The sequence below is a fragment of the Thunnus thynnus genome, chromosome 18 (assembly GCF_963924715.1).
Source record: "Thunnus thynnus chromosome 18, fThuThy2.1, whole genome shotgun sequence".
In the NCBI taxonomy this organism is placed as follows: Eukaryota; Metazoa; Chordata; class Actinopteri; order Scombriformes; family Scombridae; genus Thunnus; species Thunnus thynnus.
Genome location: NC_089534.1, coordinates 27663744 through 27683533, shown reverse-complemented (window position 1 = coordinate 27683533; position 19790 = coordinate 27663744). Strand labels below are relative to the sequence as shown.

At 40.2% G+C, this 19790-nt stretch overlaps 1 protein-coding gene and 1 long non-coding RNA gene across 8 annotated transcripts in view; one reads left to right on the top strand and one right to left on the bottom strand.

Moving 5' to 3' along the window:
• The window catches only part of epha7 (eph receptor A7), a 90378-nt gene that overhangs the window by 5397 nt on the left and 65191 nt on the right, over positions 1–19790 (bottom strand). The window contains exons 6-16 of one of the 7 annotated variants that reach the window (XM_067571524.1): positions 19341–19465; positions 17398–17566; positions 15068–15212; positions 13013–13068; positions 10210–10335; positions 9578–9763; positions 9132–9193; positions 8717–8926; positions 7684–7899; positions 2106–2299; positions 1312–1467 (exon numbers count right to left, since the gene is read on the bottom strand). In XM_067571524.1, the coding sequence (XP_067427625.1) occupies positions 1312–1467; positions 2106–2299; positions 7684–7899; positions 8717–8926; positions 9132–9193; positions 9578–9763; positions 10210–10335; positions 13013–13068; positions 15068–15212; positions 17398–17566; positions 19341–19465 (1645 nt within the window). The remainder of the gene's footprint in view (positions 1–1311; positions 1468–2105; positions 2300–7683; positions 7900–8716; positions 8927–9131; positions 9194–9577; positions 9764–10209; positions 10336–13012; positions 13069–15067; positions 15213–17397; positions 17567–19340; positions 19466–19790) is intronic. The other 6 variants (XM_067571525.1, XM_067571528.1, XM_067571526.1 and 3 more) reach the window with 6 other exon arrangements.
• The window catches only part of LOC137168784 (uncharacterized), a 202858-nt gene that overhangs the window by 129595 nt on the left and 53473 nt on the right, over positions 1–19790 (top strand). The window lies entirely within an intron of this gene.

The following is a 19790-nucleotide window of genomic DNA, read 5'->3' as shown; positions in this document are numbered from 1 at the left end:
TAGCTTAACACTGAATAAAACAAAACTAGATCAAAACCTAGTATATGTCAGGACCGTTATAAATGCAGTTGCAAGAACAATACTTTCCACTCATATCTTGGGATGTTTGATTTGAAAGAACTTATTTTAATTTTAATTATAACTACTCTAATTATCTGTTACCTCCGCCTGCTCTTTCATCTGTTTCTGTCTACAGATGTCTGTAAACATATGGTCTCAGCCATGTGTTTACCTAGGATTAACATGCTAGGCTACCAGTCTGTCAGTTGTGTGATTTATATCTGCGCTGTGATGTCTTTCAGAGCACACAAACACAGTAAATGCTGCTAAACCGGAAACACCACAGCTACACTGTATTTTTATACAGTTTATGGGCTACCCACAGCATTGCACGGCTATGCTAATGATGCTAGCCAAGGTAACTAGCTGCTAGCCACCGTGCGGGCTGGTAAAATGGATCCGTCACGTATCTTTATATCCGCAGGTTGTTGCTCCTGTCAGTGTCGGAGCCTCCACGTGAGATGCTTCGGTCAGTAAATGTGTGTATTTAAAACTTATCGCAGGGCTGCGCTCCACTGTAAATGCCCCCTGAGGACGTAATAGAATCTATTCATGCTGATTCATTTTGAAAGAGCAACAGCCAACGGGGAAACTCCAACACTCGTCCAACCGACCAATGGTGTAACTTAATCAGTGAGCGGGACATTTGGGGTTATTCGGAGCCGGTCCAGCCAAAAACGGGAAAGTAGAAGCGATTAGAAATAAGTGAATGTAAAAGAGTATTTCTGTTATAATGATAGATTCAGATCAGCAGAGTGATGAGTATGACATGACTATGTTGCCTTACTGATGGAATTAGTGCTGTGGAAATGTACATTATACTGAATTTATCAAGACAACAGGTAAACATGGAGGACGTTTGCATCAACAGCAAATTAAAACAAGTGGATCAATGACAAGGGAGGCATCTCACAAACATATGATGTATATAATGTAAGTATAGTAATAAAACAGGAAAGATCAGAAATATAGGCATGTCTCTGATATAAGACTGTTTAAAATAAAGGTCTTGTTCTCCCTGCAAATGAGGTAAATAAAGGCCAAGGCTACTATTTCAAAATTTAAGGGTAAAGTTACAGAAACTTGTAAACCTCATGGGATGGCAGTATATCAAAACTCTACCTGAATTAAAAATGCACCAAAGTTGATGTTGAAGAAAGGGAAGTGTAGGTGAGATCCTAGTCTAAACATGGCTGGTATTAATGTCTTCTACTGATGCTTAACCCCTTGAGGGCTTCAAAAACTACTTACTCGATTGACATTCTGGCCACAGATTCCAAGGAACTGTAGCCAGCTGCTGTGAAGTTGTCTCTGTATCGCTCCATCTTGATGGCTTCCAGCCACTCTCCCACTGAGCGGAAAGCAGTGAAGTCTGGTGTGCTCTGATCTAACAGTGGACTAATTGGTCTGCAGGATGAGCACAGAAAGATGTTTATGTCTTATGTGAAAAGGAAACGTTCTGCTGAAAACAAAATCAAGCAGGAGACGAGACAAAGCGACGACCAAAGGCATCCAGCGGTGCAGTAAATTGCGTGAGGGGAAAAAACTAGCTGATTGGAGGCTTCAATCAATATGAAATTCACAAACAGATGCAGCATGTCAGCTTTCTGCTTCTGAAAAATATTTTTGTCAATATCTTTTCAATCTGAATACATTTGCCTCCATATAGTCCCTGTATAATAAAGTGCTTTTTAACCAGTTGTAACCTCTGGATCTCAGTCTCACCCTGGGATAGTATGTTCTGACTGCAAATAGAATTCATTTGATAAACGTCAGAGTGAGGTCTGGAGTTCCCACTGCACTTTAAAGTACCAGGAACTCATTATAGAGATTGATTTAAAAGCCCCGCTATTGACCATAAAGCCATGGAAGCTGCTTTGGGGTATCGATCCCCCGGGATTTATCTTTCATCTGTGAACTACAGAGGCTAAATCATCCTCTGGACACTTTGGATCATCCACTAATGTGCTAAAATAAAAGTAAAACTTCTTTATTGTATGACACCACATTTTAAAATGATTAATTGGGGGTTTTATATTCCTCACCTCGTACATGTTCCCACTGGCGTTTTCAATGTGTTGGGATTGCGGATCATCTTATCAAGGATGCCGACTATCTGATCAAATTTGGGACGTTCGGCCCTGTCTTTCTGCCAGCAGTCCAACATTAGCTGATGCAAGCCTGGAGGACAGTCCATAGGGGCCGGAAGACGGTAGCCCTCCTCTATGGCCTTAATGACCTGGAGAATATAAAACACATTGAGTCGTTAGTTTCAGACTTGAGTATCAACGACTATAACCATAATCTTTTAGTATTAACCTTTAGTGTAAACCTAATCCTAACCTTTAAGTATCAGCCTTCAGAGTCACCTTAACCCTAAACCACAACTCCTAACTCTTTAGTAGTATCCTTTATTATTACCCCTAACCATTTAGTGTAACAGTTCACCCACATAGCCAGGGGTGTGTCTGGATGTGCCTGTGGCATCTACATCTCAAACTGGCACACGCAGCATAATCATAGCATCTCGTGCCACAGGCTGTGACAGGCTGTGATACTCAAGTGATTACTGTGATGTGACACAGCTGACGCTGCTGTGTCACAGCGTTGCACTTGATGAGTTTTTTTTTTTGGCAGTAGCCAAAATGGACTTCAGAAATTGGTTTTTCAAAAAAGAAAAAAATACCAGCACAGGAGCAGGAGAGCAGGTAAGTTAAGACTTCAGAGCGGGAGGAAGGCAGCTGGCGCCATCTTGGTTGTTTTAATGAGTAACATTACAACAGAGGAGAACTCGCTGGGACAAATTTCTTCAAGGTTCTCGACTCCTGTCCCAAAAACATTTTTCCAAACATGAACTGTTTACTTCAGGCACGCATTACTCCTCTGATAACAAGCTGCACAGTTGAGCGCTTGTTTTCCACTGCTAACAAACTGTTATCAAAGCAAGCAACAGGGCAACATGTTCACAGGCTGACTGAACAGTTCATCTAGTCTTCCATTTGAAAAGGAGTTGACAGACACTTTGGATTATGATGAAATTATTGAATTGTTCCAGACCAAGCCCCGCCTTCTTGCACTGTGATGCTGTGTGTATGTAGCTAACATTGCTCCTACACGTTGCTGACCCGTGTGAGTCATATGAATGTGCTTCTTGTATATATTGTGCTAATTGATGCTAGCAGTAATAATGTTTTAATGAGATCTTAAAATAAAAGTAAAAAACTGTTATGGTTGATCCCACAGGCTCACCTAAATTAATATTTCTGGCTACGCTACTGTCACGGTTAGGGTAAGTTTGAGGAAGAAAAGTTTCTTCCTGAACCGTAAGTGTCACAATAACTCTAATTCTTACTGACAAAGTGAATAATGTTCTACTCTTCACGACCCTTTCATCCTTTAATCACCAACTTTGTAAACAGTGTCGGAGCTTAATCATTTCATGGTTACCTGCAGCAGATGTCGTGCATCAAGGACTTTCGGGCCTAACCAGACTTGATAGCTGTGTGCCAGTTTTGTTACAGTAAATGGGAACACGAGGACTCAAAGCAGAGTGATTCAAAGCAGCCGATGAGCTTTGAGCACTAATTGTGGAGCGACAGGTTTCTCATTATACCCCATTCCATCACACCAATATGCCACTCAGATATGCAGTATTTCATGTCTAACAACTTTTTCTATAGAAATGAAGCTTCTCTTTGCCCTTGCTAGAGCATTGATAATCTCCAGTTCTATCTGGGAAGCCTTTCTGCACAAAGTACTGCCTGATGATGCAGTTTTAAAGGGGCACTCCACTGATTTTCCTTGTCCAAGTCAATTTATTTGTCCTGGGGGGAACTACTCAGCCTGTGAAATCAGCTCTGGAGGAACTTTGTCTGAGAAAGGGTTATCCCAGCTTGGGCTTAGAAACTATAAATCAATTAAAGAAAACCTGCATTTCAAACTGTAGTTGTGGGTGTTTACCAGGTTGGGAGGGTCTAACCAAAGAGTTGCATCAAGTTGCATCATGGGATGTGTAGGATCCAGTATTTTTGGAGCTTGCTGTATATAAGTGACTAAAAGTCAGGATATCTGAAACTCTGAACCTTCCCCCAATGTTATGAAAGCGCAATATTGTTTGAGTTATGTTATGCCAACATTTAACTCACCAGTTTGATTGCTAAGACCTAGAGGCACAATGACAAATGGTGGCTTAACAGTCCAAAAGGGTCCAAAAGGCAGTCAAACAAATTTGTTTTAAACAAATCCCTAATTATCGAAACCACTTATATAAAAGTGAGTATTAATGTAAATTGACTCAACTGTCAGCTTTTAAAGGAGAGAATGATGACTTGTGCTCTTGTAAAGCTGTGTCTAACATAGTCACCACTTCCCTACATCAGCACAAAGTGTTATCACAAATCAAAATTAATGAGATTCAGCGTATAATGAGTGAATAAACCTTCTTGGATGGTCATGCTAAAAAGGTTGAATAATTTATTCAGCTCTAGACACATTACCAAAATCAGACCTTCATTTCCTGATCCTAAAAAAAAGGTTACACATGCTTTTATTTTGTCTCGGCTTGATTATCGCAGCTCTCCTCTCACTGGGCTCCTGCCTTCAGTAAGTGCTACACGCTGCAGCTATGCTTTTAACCATCTTCTGAGGAGATGGGATCATATTACACCCATCCTTATCCCTCTTTACTGGCTGACTGTGAGTTTTAGAATTGATTTCAAGATTTCACTGATAACCCTTCACGCGCGACAGGGCCAGGCTTCTCTTTACATGTTGTTTCTTATGTGCCGCAGTGTAGACTTGTTTCCTTGAGATTCATTTCCAGCAATGTTCATATGTCTAAACAAAAGGGCTATATTTATACAGCTCTGATGAATAATAGAATAGATCTTTCCACAGAGCCTTTAAATCTAATCTATTGTCACTCTGCATCATGCATGCAGTTTAGCACAGAGTTCATTAAAAGTCAATGCCGTGAGAGCAGTAGGTGCAGCGGGCACTTTGGTTTGAACCTCTGACTCCTCTTCCTTTATTGTGTGGATAAGGAGCTTTGTATGTTTCTGCATATATTCATCAGCTATTCCTGTCAGAAACGCTCAGACAAGAATGAGTCATGGAGGGAAAAGGTGTCAAAACACTGAAACTGTTGGGAAAAATGCAAATAATGTTCTTCCTGCATCCCCGGAGGATGTTTGCTGAAGTCTTGACAAAGCGCAAAAAATTCTGACATTGATGTCTGTCAAGTAGTGGAATGTCAGAACACCACATACGCCACTTAAATGCCCAGCCGTCTTGTTTAGCATTTCTAACATCTGATTGTTCAATCAACTGGCCTCTGCTTAAGAGCGCCAGAGAATCTTAATCATGTTTAGCCCTGATACTGTGGGTGCTAAACTCAGGGGGCCATATAGGAATCTTAAGGCCAAAACTCACTTGCTTTCCACCATCAATCAAAATGTGTCAAGTGTCTGACAATAAGGAACAGCTTCAAGTGGTCTGGCACAGTTGGACTCCCTCGGTTGGAGTTGGCAAGAAAGCAGGCAACAGCACTCAGAGAACTGCGGGTGAGTCAGTCATTATAGTAATTTGTGACATTTGTAAAAAGAGGTGTGGGACTTAAAAAAGCAAATATGTTCTTTGAGGAAGAAAAGTATGGGCAATATCAGGAGTCAACTCTTACAATTTACTTGACAGTATGGCAAAAACCATAATCCTGATTATGCATCATGATTACCCAATTGAGTTTTAGACATCTAATTTGTCCTATCCATTCTCTGATTAGATTTCAGTACCAAACAGAGCCAACAAGTCTCCAAACATCCCTTCCAGCTCAAGTGTGTTTCAAAACATGAGCAAGGTGAGAGTATTTTCTGGAAATTCACTGCACTGTGTGTAGTTTTGACTTTGTTTCAGTTATTCAGAGCTGTATTTCTACAGGTGGCTAAAGCGAGAAAGGTCTCTGGAGCTACAGAGCTGTTTTGCAGTTAACTCATGTGTGACTGTATTAATTATTATTATCTATTACTTTGTGATAAAGCTTTAACCTAAAGAGAAGGGACACTAGCTTTAGAAACATTACATATTCAGTTTTTTTCCCTCATGTATCCAACCTAAATCTTGTTCAAGTACTGTATTTCTATATTTGTTGTACGACTGATGCATCTTGCAAGAAGTGAGTCTTGAAGTATTGAAGCCTTCATATGTTTCATTTAAAGGGGTACTCCAGAGATTTAATAATGGACTTCCATAAAGTTGGGGGCCTCGAAAAAGACACATTTCAAAAAGAATGGTGAAAATTGAAGAATCAGAGGCTGAGATATCCTGATATTTGGACCATTTTTGGAACCTCTGGCACATTTGACTCTGTATTGATAACTGGGCCCAGCTCAAGAAATGCTGGATCCTACGTTTTCCATAATGCAACTTGATAGCATCCCTTCATTAGACCTTCCCTGCTTGGTGCTTGGTAAATTCCTCTCGCAAATTCTACCCGCAGTTTTTGACGCAGGTTTCCGTCTCCAAGCCAAGCTGACATAACCCTTATGAAATCACTCTGACATCATCAGTTATTTTCTCGTTTTACTTTCCTCCAGAAAGTGTTATTCAACTATTATCACAGGTTGAGTAAACTGATCTTGATGTGTGAAACAGTGAAGTGGAATGACCCCTAACATCAGAGCTCATCTACACACATGTTTGGACGTGACTATGTCTAAAACAAAGCAATACGTGCAATGCAAACAGCACAAGAGTAATTTGCTGTGTAATTGGTCCAACCATAACTCATAAAGTTTTAAAGACATCTGAATCAAAAGCATTCTGCATGACAAGTGTTTTCCACTCCTGTTGTTTATATTATTAAAAAACATCAAATCCATGTTCTCAGGACTTCATTTTTATGCATATCCCATTTCAGGACTGTTTCTCCTTCACATGGATTCAAACTGCATGGTTATACAGCAGAAAGATGTCTTGAACTAATTAAGGCCAAGGTTACCGTCCCCACCGAGCTGTTCTCATGAAGCTTCTCAAAGAAGAACCACAAACTGGGATTTTTGTCTTTGATTTTCTCTGTTTTAGTGGGATGACTTCATTAGGGATAATTACTAAAGGGATGAAGCTGGGGAAAATCTTGCATTCTCATAATTCATAGCCCCTTTTAGATGGTAGTTACTGAGATAATTATTCTCCTGGATTGGAAGTAATGCATAACCTCCGCTGGACTAATACTCTTAATTCTTGTTTGTTATTTGTGAGCAATAAATCATTTAAAGTTTTGAAACTAATCTAAAAAAATGTCAGTAAAAAGTTGGAAAATTCCCTGAACCCAATGCAGTGTAATCACATTACTTTTTTAGTTGTTTTGTTCCACTAAAACTCAAAGATATTGAATTTAGAACAATATAAAACAGATGTAAGTTACTTGAACAATTAATTCTATATCATGGCACACATAGTCAACAAATAACAAAGTCAATATGTGTAAATATCTATTACATCTCCAGTACAATGTTGAAATAATGTCTTTTTAAATAGAGGTTTTAATGAGGTAGTCCCTAAACTGAAAGAGAAACGTTCTGTATTATGTTTAGTAACTGAATGACTTTATATAAGGTAGTAACTCACATCTTGATTGGACATGTCCCAGTAAGGCCGTTCCCCATAGGACATGACCTCCCACATGACAATGCCATAACTCCACACATCACTTGCGGAGGTGAATTTACGATACTGGATGGCTTCTGGCGCGGTCCATCGGACGGGTATTTTGCCACCCTGTTCAGTGAAATGCAGGTCAGTGGCTGGAGTAAAGATCAAATTCATTACATCCTGCATCTTCCCCTAAAAAAATCAATTAGTGAGAGTTTTGCAATTACACACAGGGTCAGAACACACACACAAAAAAAACAACTTTCTCAAAAAACTTAAGCAGAGTGATTGCTACCACTTTCTAATGAGGCACTATTTACAAAGGTTTTTATAACCTGTGATTAAAGCTTTATTAATGCTTTATAGATTAGTGAACTCATTGAAGAGAACACATACATTTACACACATACATTTACTTGAAATATTGGCTTGATATCACTTATCATATTAGACTATTTATTCCATATTTCCTTGATAGTAATTGATTCCTATTGTCCATATATTATTGTCTCATTTTCTCAGTTATTGATGGTGTAATTGTCTCAGCTTTTTTTCATGTGATTTTGCTCCTATTAATTTGATTGTTGCAGTCTGTCTTCTTATAGAAAGAAGTTGTTGTTTCATATTGTGAATTTGATACTTGACAAAGGTCAGAAACATTACATTTTTAATCAGCTCAGTGTTGACAGTGTTCAGGAATTCAATGCTTTCTGTTACTGTCTAACTAACTTTTTTTTAATGCACAAAGAATAACTAGATTTCACAACCTGTCAACCCCAAAGTAGCTTATAACTGATGTATAAAGCATTAGTAAATGATTTGTTAATAAAGTACAACTTTATAAACTGTGCTTCATGAGAAAGTGCTTGTTTTGCATATTGAAAATGGTGCAGACTGCATGGGCGTGCACCTGTACTTCTGCTCTATTTTCATGCAGCTGCTGTGACTTGATTAGAGAATTCAGAACCAGGGCTCTGGGTAGAGAAGGCAAGTGCTTTAATTGACTCACAGTTGTTGTGTAGACAGCCTCGGGATCGTCGTCTATCACCCTTGACAGGCCGAAGTCAGACACTTTACATACGAGATTGCTGTTGACAAGGATGTTTCGCGCAGCCAGATCTCGATGGACGTATCCCATATCAGAGAGATATCTCATTCCTGCCGCTATGCCCCGCAGCATCCCGACCAACTGGATGACTGTGAACTGACCATCGTGTTTCTGCGTGGCACAGAGAAACACAGGCAGGTCAGCCATCTTCACTGACCATGAGGGAAATGTAGGTCACAGCACTGCAGCAGCTCTAGCACAAGATTTATGATATTTATGCGATGCACAGATCCTACTGCAGACTGCCTGCTCTCTGGGACTTTCCAGAAAAGGCAAAGATGCTTTAAGCCTCCTGCGCTTCGAAGGTGATACTCACCCTGAGGAAAGCATCTAATGAGCCGTTTTCCATGTACTCGATGACAATCATCACTGGCTTTCCTGGAGAAAAAAAGAAAGAAAAAAGAAAAAGACGGACAAAAGTAGATGATTAATTGATACCTAAATTTTGTTTGGTTCCAAAACTCCCCACAATAAACAACTATGGCGAAGTGCTTCCAAGTTATTTTTAGTTTTCATTGGCTTTTAATTAAAAGTTACCATCTGCTCCTTTTATTAGAGTGTCTAAATGAGAAAATGTTAAACAGAGAGTGTGGTTAATTTAATCAGATATAATGTCACTCTAACTGTGCTGCTTTTACCTGCCAAAGCTAAACAAACTGTGATGAAAAGGATTTTACAGGGATTCCTGAACTCTCTCACGACATCAGTGTAGAGTTCACGCTTTAGTAGTTTAGTTTCTGTGTCACCTTCAAGTGTGATTACCTCTTGTCACGACTCCCTCCAGATGCACAACATTGGGATGGTCGAACTGTCCCATGATGCTGGCCTCGCACAGGAAGTCCCTCCTCTGCTTCTCCGTGTAGCCCACTTTTAACGTCTTGATGGCGACCGACACGTCTCGCTTTCCGGGCAGTTTCAGCCGGCCGCTGCACACCTCCCCGAACTCTCCTGTGTGGTGTGAAAGCATTCATGAGTGAGGGTTAAAAAAAAATGAAACACTTCACAATGACAAATTTATTAGTGTATTTTGAGACAAAGCAGCTGTGCTGTGGTGGATTACAAATTGGAGTGCAACATCTTGTTATACTCCAGGGAGTGTAACCGAGACCTATAATAAGACATGCTAGAGATGCATAGATACTGTCATTGACCGCCTCTGTAAAACCCATGTGGCAGCAATTTTTCAGCTGTTGGAATCTTTGCGCCTGCCTCTACGAGATGCAGCCCACACATTAATTGCAATGAACTTTTTCCCCTCTTCGCAATTGCACTATCAATATACAATGCATAAAGCTGTGTCCCTATTCAAGGTGTAAATATTTGGCTGTCAGTGTGATATATGAGAGCACAGAGTGACTAAACAGAAAGAGCTGAGAGACAGAGGATGGGCTCACCTGCTCCAATAACCCGCTCAATTTTAATGCAGGAGGCATCCAGCTCCTTGGCAAATTGATGGACAGCCCTGTTTGGGTCCTCGTAGGTTTCAGGGTCAATGTACGTTTTGGTGCCTGGAAATTTAACTGTAGAAAGGTAAGAGGATTACTGTTACGATTAAATATGCACACTGCACACCAGCGGGCGCTTGACAGGCAAACGATTACTAAGACCAGTAATTCAGAGGGAATTGCTGAACAGTCAGCGGCCGGTGTCAAAAGGGTTTTCACACAGGAAAATTCATCACAAAAGGGGAAACCAAGATTTGAGTAACCTGTGCGCGGTGCTTTTATGAGGCTGTCGGGTTACCTTTCACCTCCCTGAAGCTGAGACTACCTCATTGAAAAGAAGAGGCCGTGTTGGTTCATACACTTGTCATGCTCATCATTCTAGAGATAAAAATCTTTTTCTTTTGTACCTCGTGCTTTTACATTTTCAGTTTGGTTTACTCTCTTAACAAGAGTCCTAAAAAGTGATTACTAGTGTGTGCTGACATGAGTTCATGTGTTTTGAATTCCGCTATTTTTTCCAGAAAAATTACACAAGGTAGTTTGCAGTTTTACAAAAACTGTCCTTAGACAGAGGTCTGATTGATTCTATTGAGAACTGATTGCTTCTTATTGTAGATGTTCAAGTTTGAATTTTTCAATCTCAGTTGTTGAATCTAAATTTAATGAGTTCAATTTCAGCAACTTGATTTATTTCAGCTCCCAAAATGACTGAATTTGAACTTAAAAACAGGTTCTGATTATGGGACACTTGAACATTCTGTCTTAAATTGTGAATCCTGAGTATAGAGAAAAAGACAAAATGAAAGTTAAAATCAAGATACTTGTCAAAGTAAATACATTCAGTAGAATTAAAATTCAAAGATTCAAATTTCTTTTGGCCTTTATTTGCTTCCATAATTTTAACACCTTGGATTTTGCCTCCCTAGATACATGCAGGCTGCCGTTCCATCTGATGATGGAAAGAAAATGACTGTACTGCCTCTACATGTTTGTCAGGTTCATAAATAATCTCATATTATCTGAAAAAGACACCAATTGAACATCAGTCAAAGATAAGACAGTAAAGGTCTTTCTACAACAGATGCAAAAGAAATATAATATATCATGAATTTTCAATCATTTTGTTCGACTACTGTAACAGTGGAAAGCAATGTCAGCACAATGGTATAATGTATTATTTGGTGGGATTATATGATTTTTTTATACATGGTATAAAATATACATATGAATAGTATATCTATAGCATTATATATTGCATTCACATAATTTCCATCCTCGGCTTCTTTTAGGTGAGGAACCAAAACAAACTTCTGACTTCACCGTGTCCCTCTCTCTTCTGAGAACAAACCTACAGCCTTGATTACAAATATCACCGCCTCAGGCAAGAGTTTGGGGATTTTCTTAAAATTGGAGTCTGTGCAATTTCAAATAACAATGATACAGGAACAGTTCATGAATATCCATGAAGTGAGAGGGGAAGCAGTTTGTAGAAAATAAGGAAAACAAATAAGGTTTAAAAAAAAACAACAGCCAGGGATAGTGTAGGGAGTTACCGTTTCACACGGTGCTCCGAATTAACAGCAAATGACTGTATTATGCACTATGAAGTTAACAGTCCACTCGTAGGGGCTATTACATGATGCGTTTTAAATTCCACTGATAACAATATAACTTGTCACCTTTAAAGTTTAATGAGATTGGATAAATACCAAAACAACACAAGTGAGTCCAGCTGGAGAGACACTTATTCTCTGTATGGAGGAAAAGGCACGTTAGCCCATCCAACAGCGTCAATACAACAAATGCATTGTGCTCCGGTGAGGGGATGCCGGCAGCTGAGATTTCCCTCCACTTGCTCCCATAATTGCTTTGTCCATCCGAGATGTCAGCGGATCTGATAGGAGATGTCTTATCACGACTTCCTCACTGCTACATGGCAGACAAATTGGGTCTACTTGTTGAATTTGTGCGCTATCTAGCTTCTGTTGCCCTGGCAGCCTCTTGTCATTTGATATTGCACAGCATATCACTCCATTAAGCCTGACACTAGCCTTGTTTGTGTTTTCTCCCGGTTATTATTTATTTTTTTTAAAATTTTCCTTCAGCAGGTGGGACCTGTGAGCTGCAGAGGTGGATCTGTCAGATACTTAGCAGTAGCCAACTTGGGCTTACCGGCACAGCCTCTGCTTTAGCTGCACACTTTGTGACACCCCTGACCCTTTGTTTCCAAATCAGCGGTTTGCCTACAGTGCGGATCATTACAGCTCCACTCTGGGAAGCTGTCTGCAGCTGTATCTCCAGGGGCATCATTAGGGGGTAGTGTACTGAAAGAAGGCACCTAGAAGCAGCACCTACGACAAAGCAAACTGTTTGTACACCAGAAACTCTGTGTCGCTTGCTAAAACTGTCTGGCTTCTACGTTTTTTTGAAAGAGCGCTACCTTCCTCACGGGTCAACCCTCTACTCCCTCCCTGACAGCTGTCACATTCATGCGTTTGTAGTTTCCTGACTTCTTCATCTCGACAGCCTCAGTCTAACCAATCAGTAGCAGATGTTGCCTGATTGTTCCCGGCTTTGACTCAAATCAAATGAACTGGGATAAAAACGGTCATGCCTGTGGGTGCTAATGGGTTTTAAGGCAGCCTTCCTGTTCAGTGTGCGGTAATTGAGATGTCTGTGTAAGTGTGTGTGTGTGTGTACATATATATTTATACATGTGTGTGGGTTTGAGCCGATGCAGGCAGGCACTCACACTGGAAGTAGAGCTCCTCGTCTCCCTCCTGATCCGCTTTGCTGTACCCGCAGTGCCTGAACGGGGGGGAGAGAGGAAGAGAGTGGCAGAATCAACTGATTGTGTGGAGGAAAATAAATGCCCTAAATTACAAGAATTTTAATGCGGCAACTAATGCCGTGCATGACAAATCTCTTAAGAAACCCAGCTGAGCAGCACGAGCTGTGAACCCAACAGCCTAGCCTGGGGAAACTGCTGGAGTATCTAATCATGTAACATATCAAATAATACATGCACTGTAAAGGACTGTTCAACATGTCTTGTAATATTAATTTGTAATATTAACGTGTTGAAGGTTCCCTCAAGCAGGTGAGTTGCTGCACAAGGTTGGTCTTTGAGTATAAACTGAAAAAAAAGCGATGATGTGAGGAGGTGGAATTCCACAAGTGACGGACATGCACTTACTGTACATAACATTACACATGTGTAGCTCATAGTGCATGTACTTTAACCCCTTGAACCCCAGACTGGTGGTTTGGTCCTCACATACACTTCATCCAATGTAAGAGGATGTAACTCAGAAATGCAATCATTTGTTCTCGGACAGATTTAAGAATCCACATGTATTGATCTCATGGCAGATATCTGTATATATGGAGCTGCTCAGGAGAGTGTTAATGTTCTAGAAATGTAAGAATCATGTTGATGGAACATTTTGAGCCTTAAAAAAATATTCATAATGCAAAATAAAAAAGCATATTTTTTAAGGATGCCTTATAAAGTATTAAGATGGGATGTGCTCAGACTTCCCAAAGTAAAAATATTTATTTTCTGCATAGACGACGTTAGAGCTCATCAAGGCTTAGATGAACATGAAACTCTCACAGCTGAGTCATCAGTGCAAAAAAAAATAAGCAACTGCATTAGAAAATAGCATATCTAGTCCTCTGATAAAATGTCAAAGATGCCTGAGTGCATGGAAATGTGAGTGGACTAGTACTCCCAAGGAGCATTTCTGTTTAACTGAGGTTCAAACTCTCTAGCATGAAGCAGAAACTAATGATTGCCTAAACAAGCTGGTGTAGAAAATATATATTTGTTTAGAAAAAAAATAGTTGAAACAATATAAACCTGTAGTAGCATTTAATTGACCATGATGTAGAGGAACATGTAGAATGTATATACACAGTATCTTGAAAAAAGGGGATTTAGAGTGTGTTAAAAATAAGCAGCATCTCGGTGTGTGGAACTTAATTTCAATTTGGGATGTTTGTGTTTTGGCGCTACAGCAACCATTATGTTTTGAGTGATGTCAACAGGAAGTGCTGCTCCTGTGTCCTGTTTTTGTATCATAAAGTTGTACATTAGCTGCTGGCTGTTCTAGTTTTCAGTGTAACCATGGATGTACAGATAATCAACCAGATTACTTTTAAAACTAAAGAAAATCTGATGATTGTAAAGCAAGATAAAGATATACATTTACATGATTTTCAAATGGATGTATGGATGCTTATCTTGGATCGGTCTGGCAGAATGTGTGTGACGTCTGTTCATTCTACTTTGTCTGAGCTATGACTCAGAAGGGATGATATTTTTAACGCAAATTGTGTGTACCATGGGAGGCAAATTCTAATGAAACCACCATGAACAGTGAGCTTTCATGAAGTGCCTTTCGTGCAGATGAAAACACAGATGAAGTATGTGAGGGAATGGTAATAATGACAGTGGTCAGGGTGCTTTACGATGGTGAAAAAAAAAAAAAAAAAGAAGAAGAAAAAAAAAAGCAGTACTATGCTTCATCCTGCCCTTATGATTTCACACACTCACACACAGGAATGCAGAGCCAAAGCTTTCTCGCTGTGGAGTACTTGTCTCATAATGGCTCTGCAGAAATAGCTTAAAAATTTTGTTAGGGGGGCTAGGAGAGGGATAAAAAAAAAAAGAAAATGATCACATCACAACCCATTAGCACAGCATGCCACGAGATGATGGGTGCACGTGTGTGTGTGTGTGACGACTCCACAGACGTGGAGACCTGTGAGTGACAGAAAGGCTAATTGACAAGCGCAGACTCACAGGAGCGGAGAGTCAATGGGGCCCGCGAGAGCGTACCTTCTCCCAATGATGAAGCCGAACACCATGAACACCAGGATGATGGTCCCCGCTACGGCCACCACTGCTATGATGATGACGGGGTTCTGCTCGCTGGAGACAATCGCAGCTGATGAGAGGCACACACACACACAGACACACACACACACACACGGACAAGACATGCAGAAAGACAGAAATGCTCAGTGTGAACTTCAGTACATCAAAGACCACAATCTGCAGGACATAATTGAGCCCAATGAGCGGTGTGGAGATTGATAACCCCCCTCCTCTCCTTCCCTCTGAGAGAGTGGAGGAGGGACGGTTCTATTTTTGAGCCGTCCTTATACACACGGCTCTACTGTTTCAGAAAGTGGGCTTAATAGTCCCAGACGGCGACGGCGATGCCCTTCATCTCAAACAAAGACACATTCAGGTTGGATTGTTTCCCATTCCGAGTTCTCACAGAGCTCAGACTGTTTGCGTTGACAAACTGCCGATTGCTCCGAAGAATGGCTTGCCGTAGCATCCTATAAAGTCAACGCGAGTGGTGTATGGGGGGGGGGAGGGGGGGGGGGGGGAATTCATGCATTTTAAATCAAGTGGATCTGTGCTGAATAAATACTTGGAAAGAGAATGATTATTTTTTTTGAGGGGGGGGGCTGTGTGAGGCGGAGGGAGAACACAAGCCTTATCAGGGATGAAAAATGCGGCGACATTCGATCAGCTGTTCCTCATTCGGGATTGAATATGTAAGCGATTGTCTATTTTGGGAGGAACTAAGAAGGCTCAACTGTCATATTACACATTTGCAGGTTTTCCTCTTGAGGCTGTCACAGAGGAGGCTGGTAGGTTCAAGGACACTTTGACTGGACTGCAAACTTCTAACCTTGGTACAGGATACACTCTGCATGCGGTATGAGTAATTAGAGTGTCCTTTTATGCAGAAATGTTGGTGGTAAAGTGGGTGGGGGGTCCTAGTTGGGTGGGCAGGAGGAATGGTGAGGCTCTAAACTAAAGAGAAATGAATGGAAACAAATCAGATTTCAAAAAGATATAGAAAGAATGAACAAATATAAATAATAATACATACCAGGCACGGTGGTACGGAAGGTTTATAATGACTTTATCAAGATTTAATATAATTTTCTAATACTTAATAGATCTCATATAGATTTAGTGCAGTTTTACCCCCAAATTACCCCCCTTTTATGGAACACATGTCATGTTATTACTGAAACACATTCAAATATTCTATTAGAAAGTTGCATCAAAAACAGAATAACACTAAAGACTTGGTCACCAGCAGCAGTTTTAGCTCTGTTCATTGAAGCCTGAAAGTTGACATTTTTTGGTCTATCCTCATGTGTTTCCACATTTACAATACATTATAATGCTAACATCATGATCCATAACACAAACACCTCGCAGCACCATCCCTCACCTAAACTCACAGTAACACACTGTGACACTCGGGGCAAAGCTAACGCAAGTGATTAGATTTAAATGAGTTTATCCTCATGACGCTACAGTAGCTTGTCCTTGCGCTTAGTGATTTTTCCCATGACGTTTCGCGAGCGTAAAGTCAAAGCAATTTGTGTTTGCTTTGCTTGAAAGCAAATAATTTCCCTGGGCTATTACTACAGTAGCTGGATACATTAACAGGTTGTGCATAAATTTGGAGTTTGAAAGCCTGTGTTCCAAAAATGATGTGCTGATATATACCGCTGTGGTCAAACTAAAACTAAATAGCCTTTTGTAGGATTTTAATTCAAAAGATGATCGGACAGATGCAACTTTGAAAGATATAAATCAGCAGAGTTTAGAGCTACTCTGACCCTCAATGAAAAGCATAAGGAGAGACATCAGATGTAAATCCTCCTTTACTGCACTGGTGAATCTTTCCTTAAATGAGCTTAGAATAATCCTCACATCTTCCTCTCATCCAGGGTCTATTTTACTACCATGGTCAACGGATAAACTGATAAGTGTATATCCACTACATGAGAGCTTTTACATTTTTTGGCACAAATTTGCCCTCAAATTTCCATTTAAATATGTTCTTCTTTGCAAGATTGGGATCATATATGCAAAATAAGCTAATAGCACTGATTGAATCTTTAAAAATGAATGAAAAACACTGATTTTGAGGACATAAAGATGATTGTAAGTGATGAATATGAGACTAGGAAACAGTAAATCTAAACCACACATCATTACAAACATGATGTTCAGTAAAATATATTGTACATAAACACATAATATGTAAGTAAAGCAGCAGTACTTTAGGAGGGTGTGTTGTAGCAGTACCCTACCTGTGGCCTCTTCCTTGGTGGTGATCTCTAATCTGGGGCCGTAGGTGCCGTATCCTGCCTCCGTGAAGGCCCTGATCTGGAACACGTACGCTGTGCTGGGCTTCAGGTTGCTCACGGTGGCTGAGGTGGACTTGGACCTCACTGTGGAGTAGATCCTGTCCTTCTGATCCTGTATGGGGAATAAATAAATCACCTCTTAGTCTACAGTGAAATTTTTCACCATTTCAGTGGAAACTGCTGTTTAAAGTCTGGTTTATAATCGAGTCTTATTGAAGTGTTATACGTCTTTGCTTGTAAAACACTGCAGATTTACTTCAGAGGATGTAATTACCTGCACTTTGTAAATGGAATGAATATGATTTAACCATATTTCATCCAACTGGATACATAATATGCTGATTTGAGATGAAAACAAATGTATTAGTCATAGGGTATATATTTTACAGGATGTAGGCTAAATAGGGGCCAAGGCCTTTATTTATAGCAGATGCAAACAGAACTAGGTCTTTGAAACAAGGTTATATTAGAGACAGGCCTGTTTTTGATGTTCTCTGATTTATATGAAAGTATATGTGAACATATATAAGTAAAACATGTCCCTGTTTTTTGATCTTTTTCTGATCCCTTTACCCGCCTCTTTATAAATTCTGGATAATCTATATTTTAACAGCACGAATTCCATCAGTACAACAACAGAGTCATTTCACACTCACCAATCTGTTGCTCTGATTTTCTTTCTTTTCTTTTCTTTTTTTACAGATATGGTGTTTTCATTGCTTTTTTATATCTCTGTGAAGCTACTGTCAAAGAAAATGAAGACTTTCTACATAGTTTCACATTAAAATCCTTGTAGTTGCTTAAAGGGCTTTTTCTGGTAGACTTTAAATGTTTAATGTCACCAGGAAGTGTTTCATTGACGTCGTTTAACAGTGATTTCAAAGACAACAAAAGTAGAAGCGATTTAAAGTAGGTAGTTACTAAAAATCAGTATTTCTGTTTATGCTAATTTATGCTAAATTTACCATATGAGCTAGCACAGGTAATTCCACCAGCTGCATTGTTTTTACCAAGCCTTTATTAGGCTTTCATTGGAGAATTTACAGCGTTAAAGAATGATCGTACTTGTGGCTGAACATTTTTTCTTATGATACTTTATACAGATTGTTGAATAAAGCAGATCTCTATTCTCTGCCTATAGGTGAAACGGCTATATGTAGTTTAGAGTTGGCACATAGAAAACATAAACACATAAAAATATCTTCTCCATCACAGAATCCATTTGGATGCAGAGGCTGCGCGCATTGTGTACTTTGTTGTTGATCTGTAAATGTTTTGCTCGGCAAAAGCCCAAATGGAATGCCAAGGTCTGTTAGGGGTGTAGTCGTTGTTTCCAATTTTCCACTTTTACAGCTGGGCAGACCACAGCCACAGTACGTGACACAGGAGACTGATTCGTCAGTGTGTGTGTGAGAGGCTGTGGCCAGCAGGACTGGCATCAGAGCTCTGCTACTCTTGCCTTTGATTTGCTGGGTTAAATTCGCTCCATTAAACCTCGCTGTAAAAAGCTGATGTGTTCAGACTTGAAACACAGGGAAGCAGCGGCATAGTCTATGTGGAAGGGGGAAAGGAGATAACAGTAACAGATTGCTAATTCTGGCAGTGCAGCAGCCATGGATTGTGTGTGTGTGTGTGTGTGTGCTAACATGTGTGTGGGGGCGGCTGTGAAGGACTACAGCCTGATTAAAATCTTATGAGCATCTCATTCATTATTGCAATTATGAGACAAAGAAGGTACTTGCAGAATCTTGTGAATTCTACTCACAGCAGAATGCGGATAGAATACAAAACTGAAGAGCTGACAAAAGTGAATGCCAAGCTGAGAGATGGAAAGGCAAAGGGGTTTCATAAAGAGACAAAGAAAAACAAATCTACTGCAAACTCACTTTTTCGTAGTACTTGATTTCATATTCTGTGATGACGCCGTTGGGTTGATGGGGCTCCTGCCAGGAGAGCTGGATGCTGCGCTGCTGCACTTTCTCCTTGATGACCTCGCTGACCTGGGACGGAGCTGTTTGGACAAGAACATGTCAATAAGTGGAGGGCAAATCCTCTCTGCACGCACGCACGCATACTCCAAAGCCGCAAATCAACTGCGGCGACTCCTCCGCCGACACTCAGCGGCCCTCGCGAGCTGATGAATATTCACAGGGGCGCTTCTAAATGTTTACACCTCATGATCAAAATTTCAATTACAGTGCAAACAGTGGAAGATCCCAGCGTTCCCACCAGCCAGTGGAAAGCTGCATCGTGTAGATTATGAATGACAATTCAGTTCAATTATTTCCAACATTTCCAGTGGAACAAGCAGGCACTTACTCTCCCTGATGACAGAG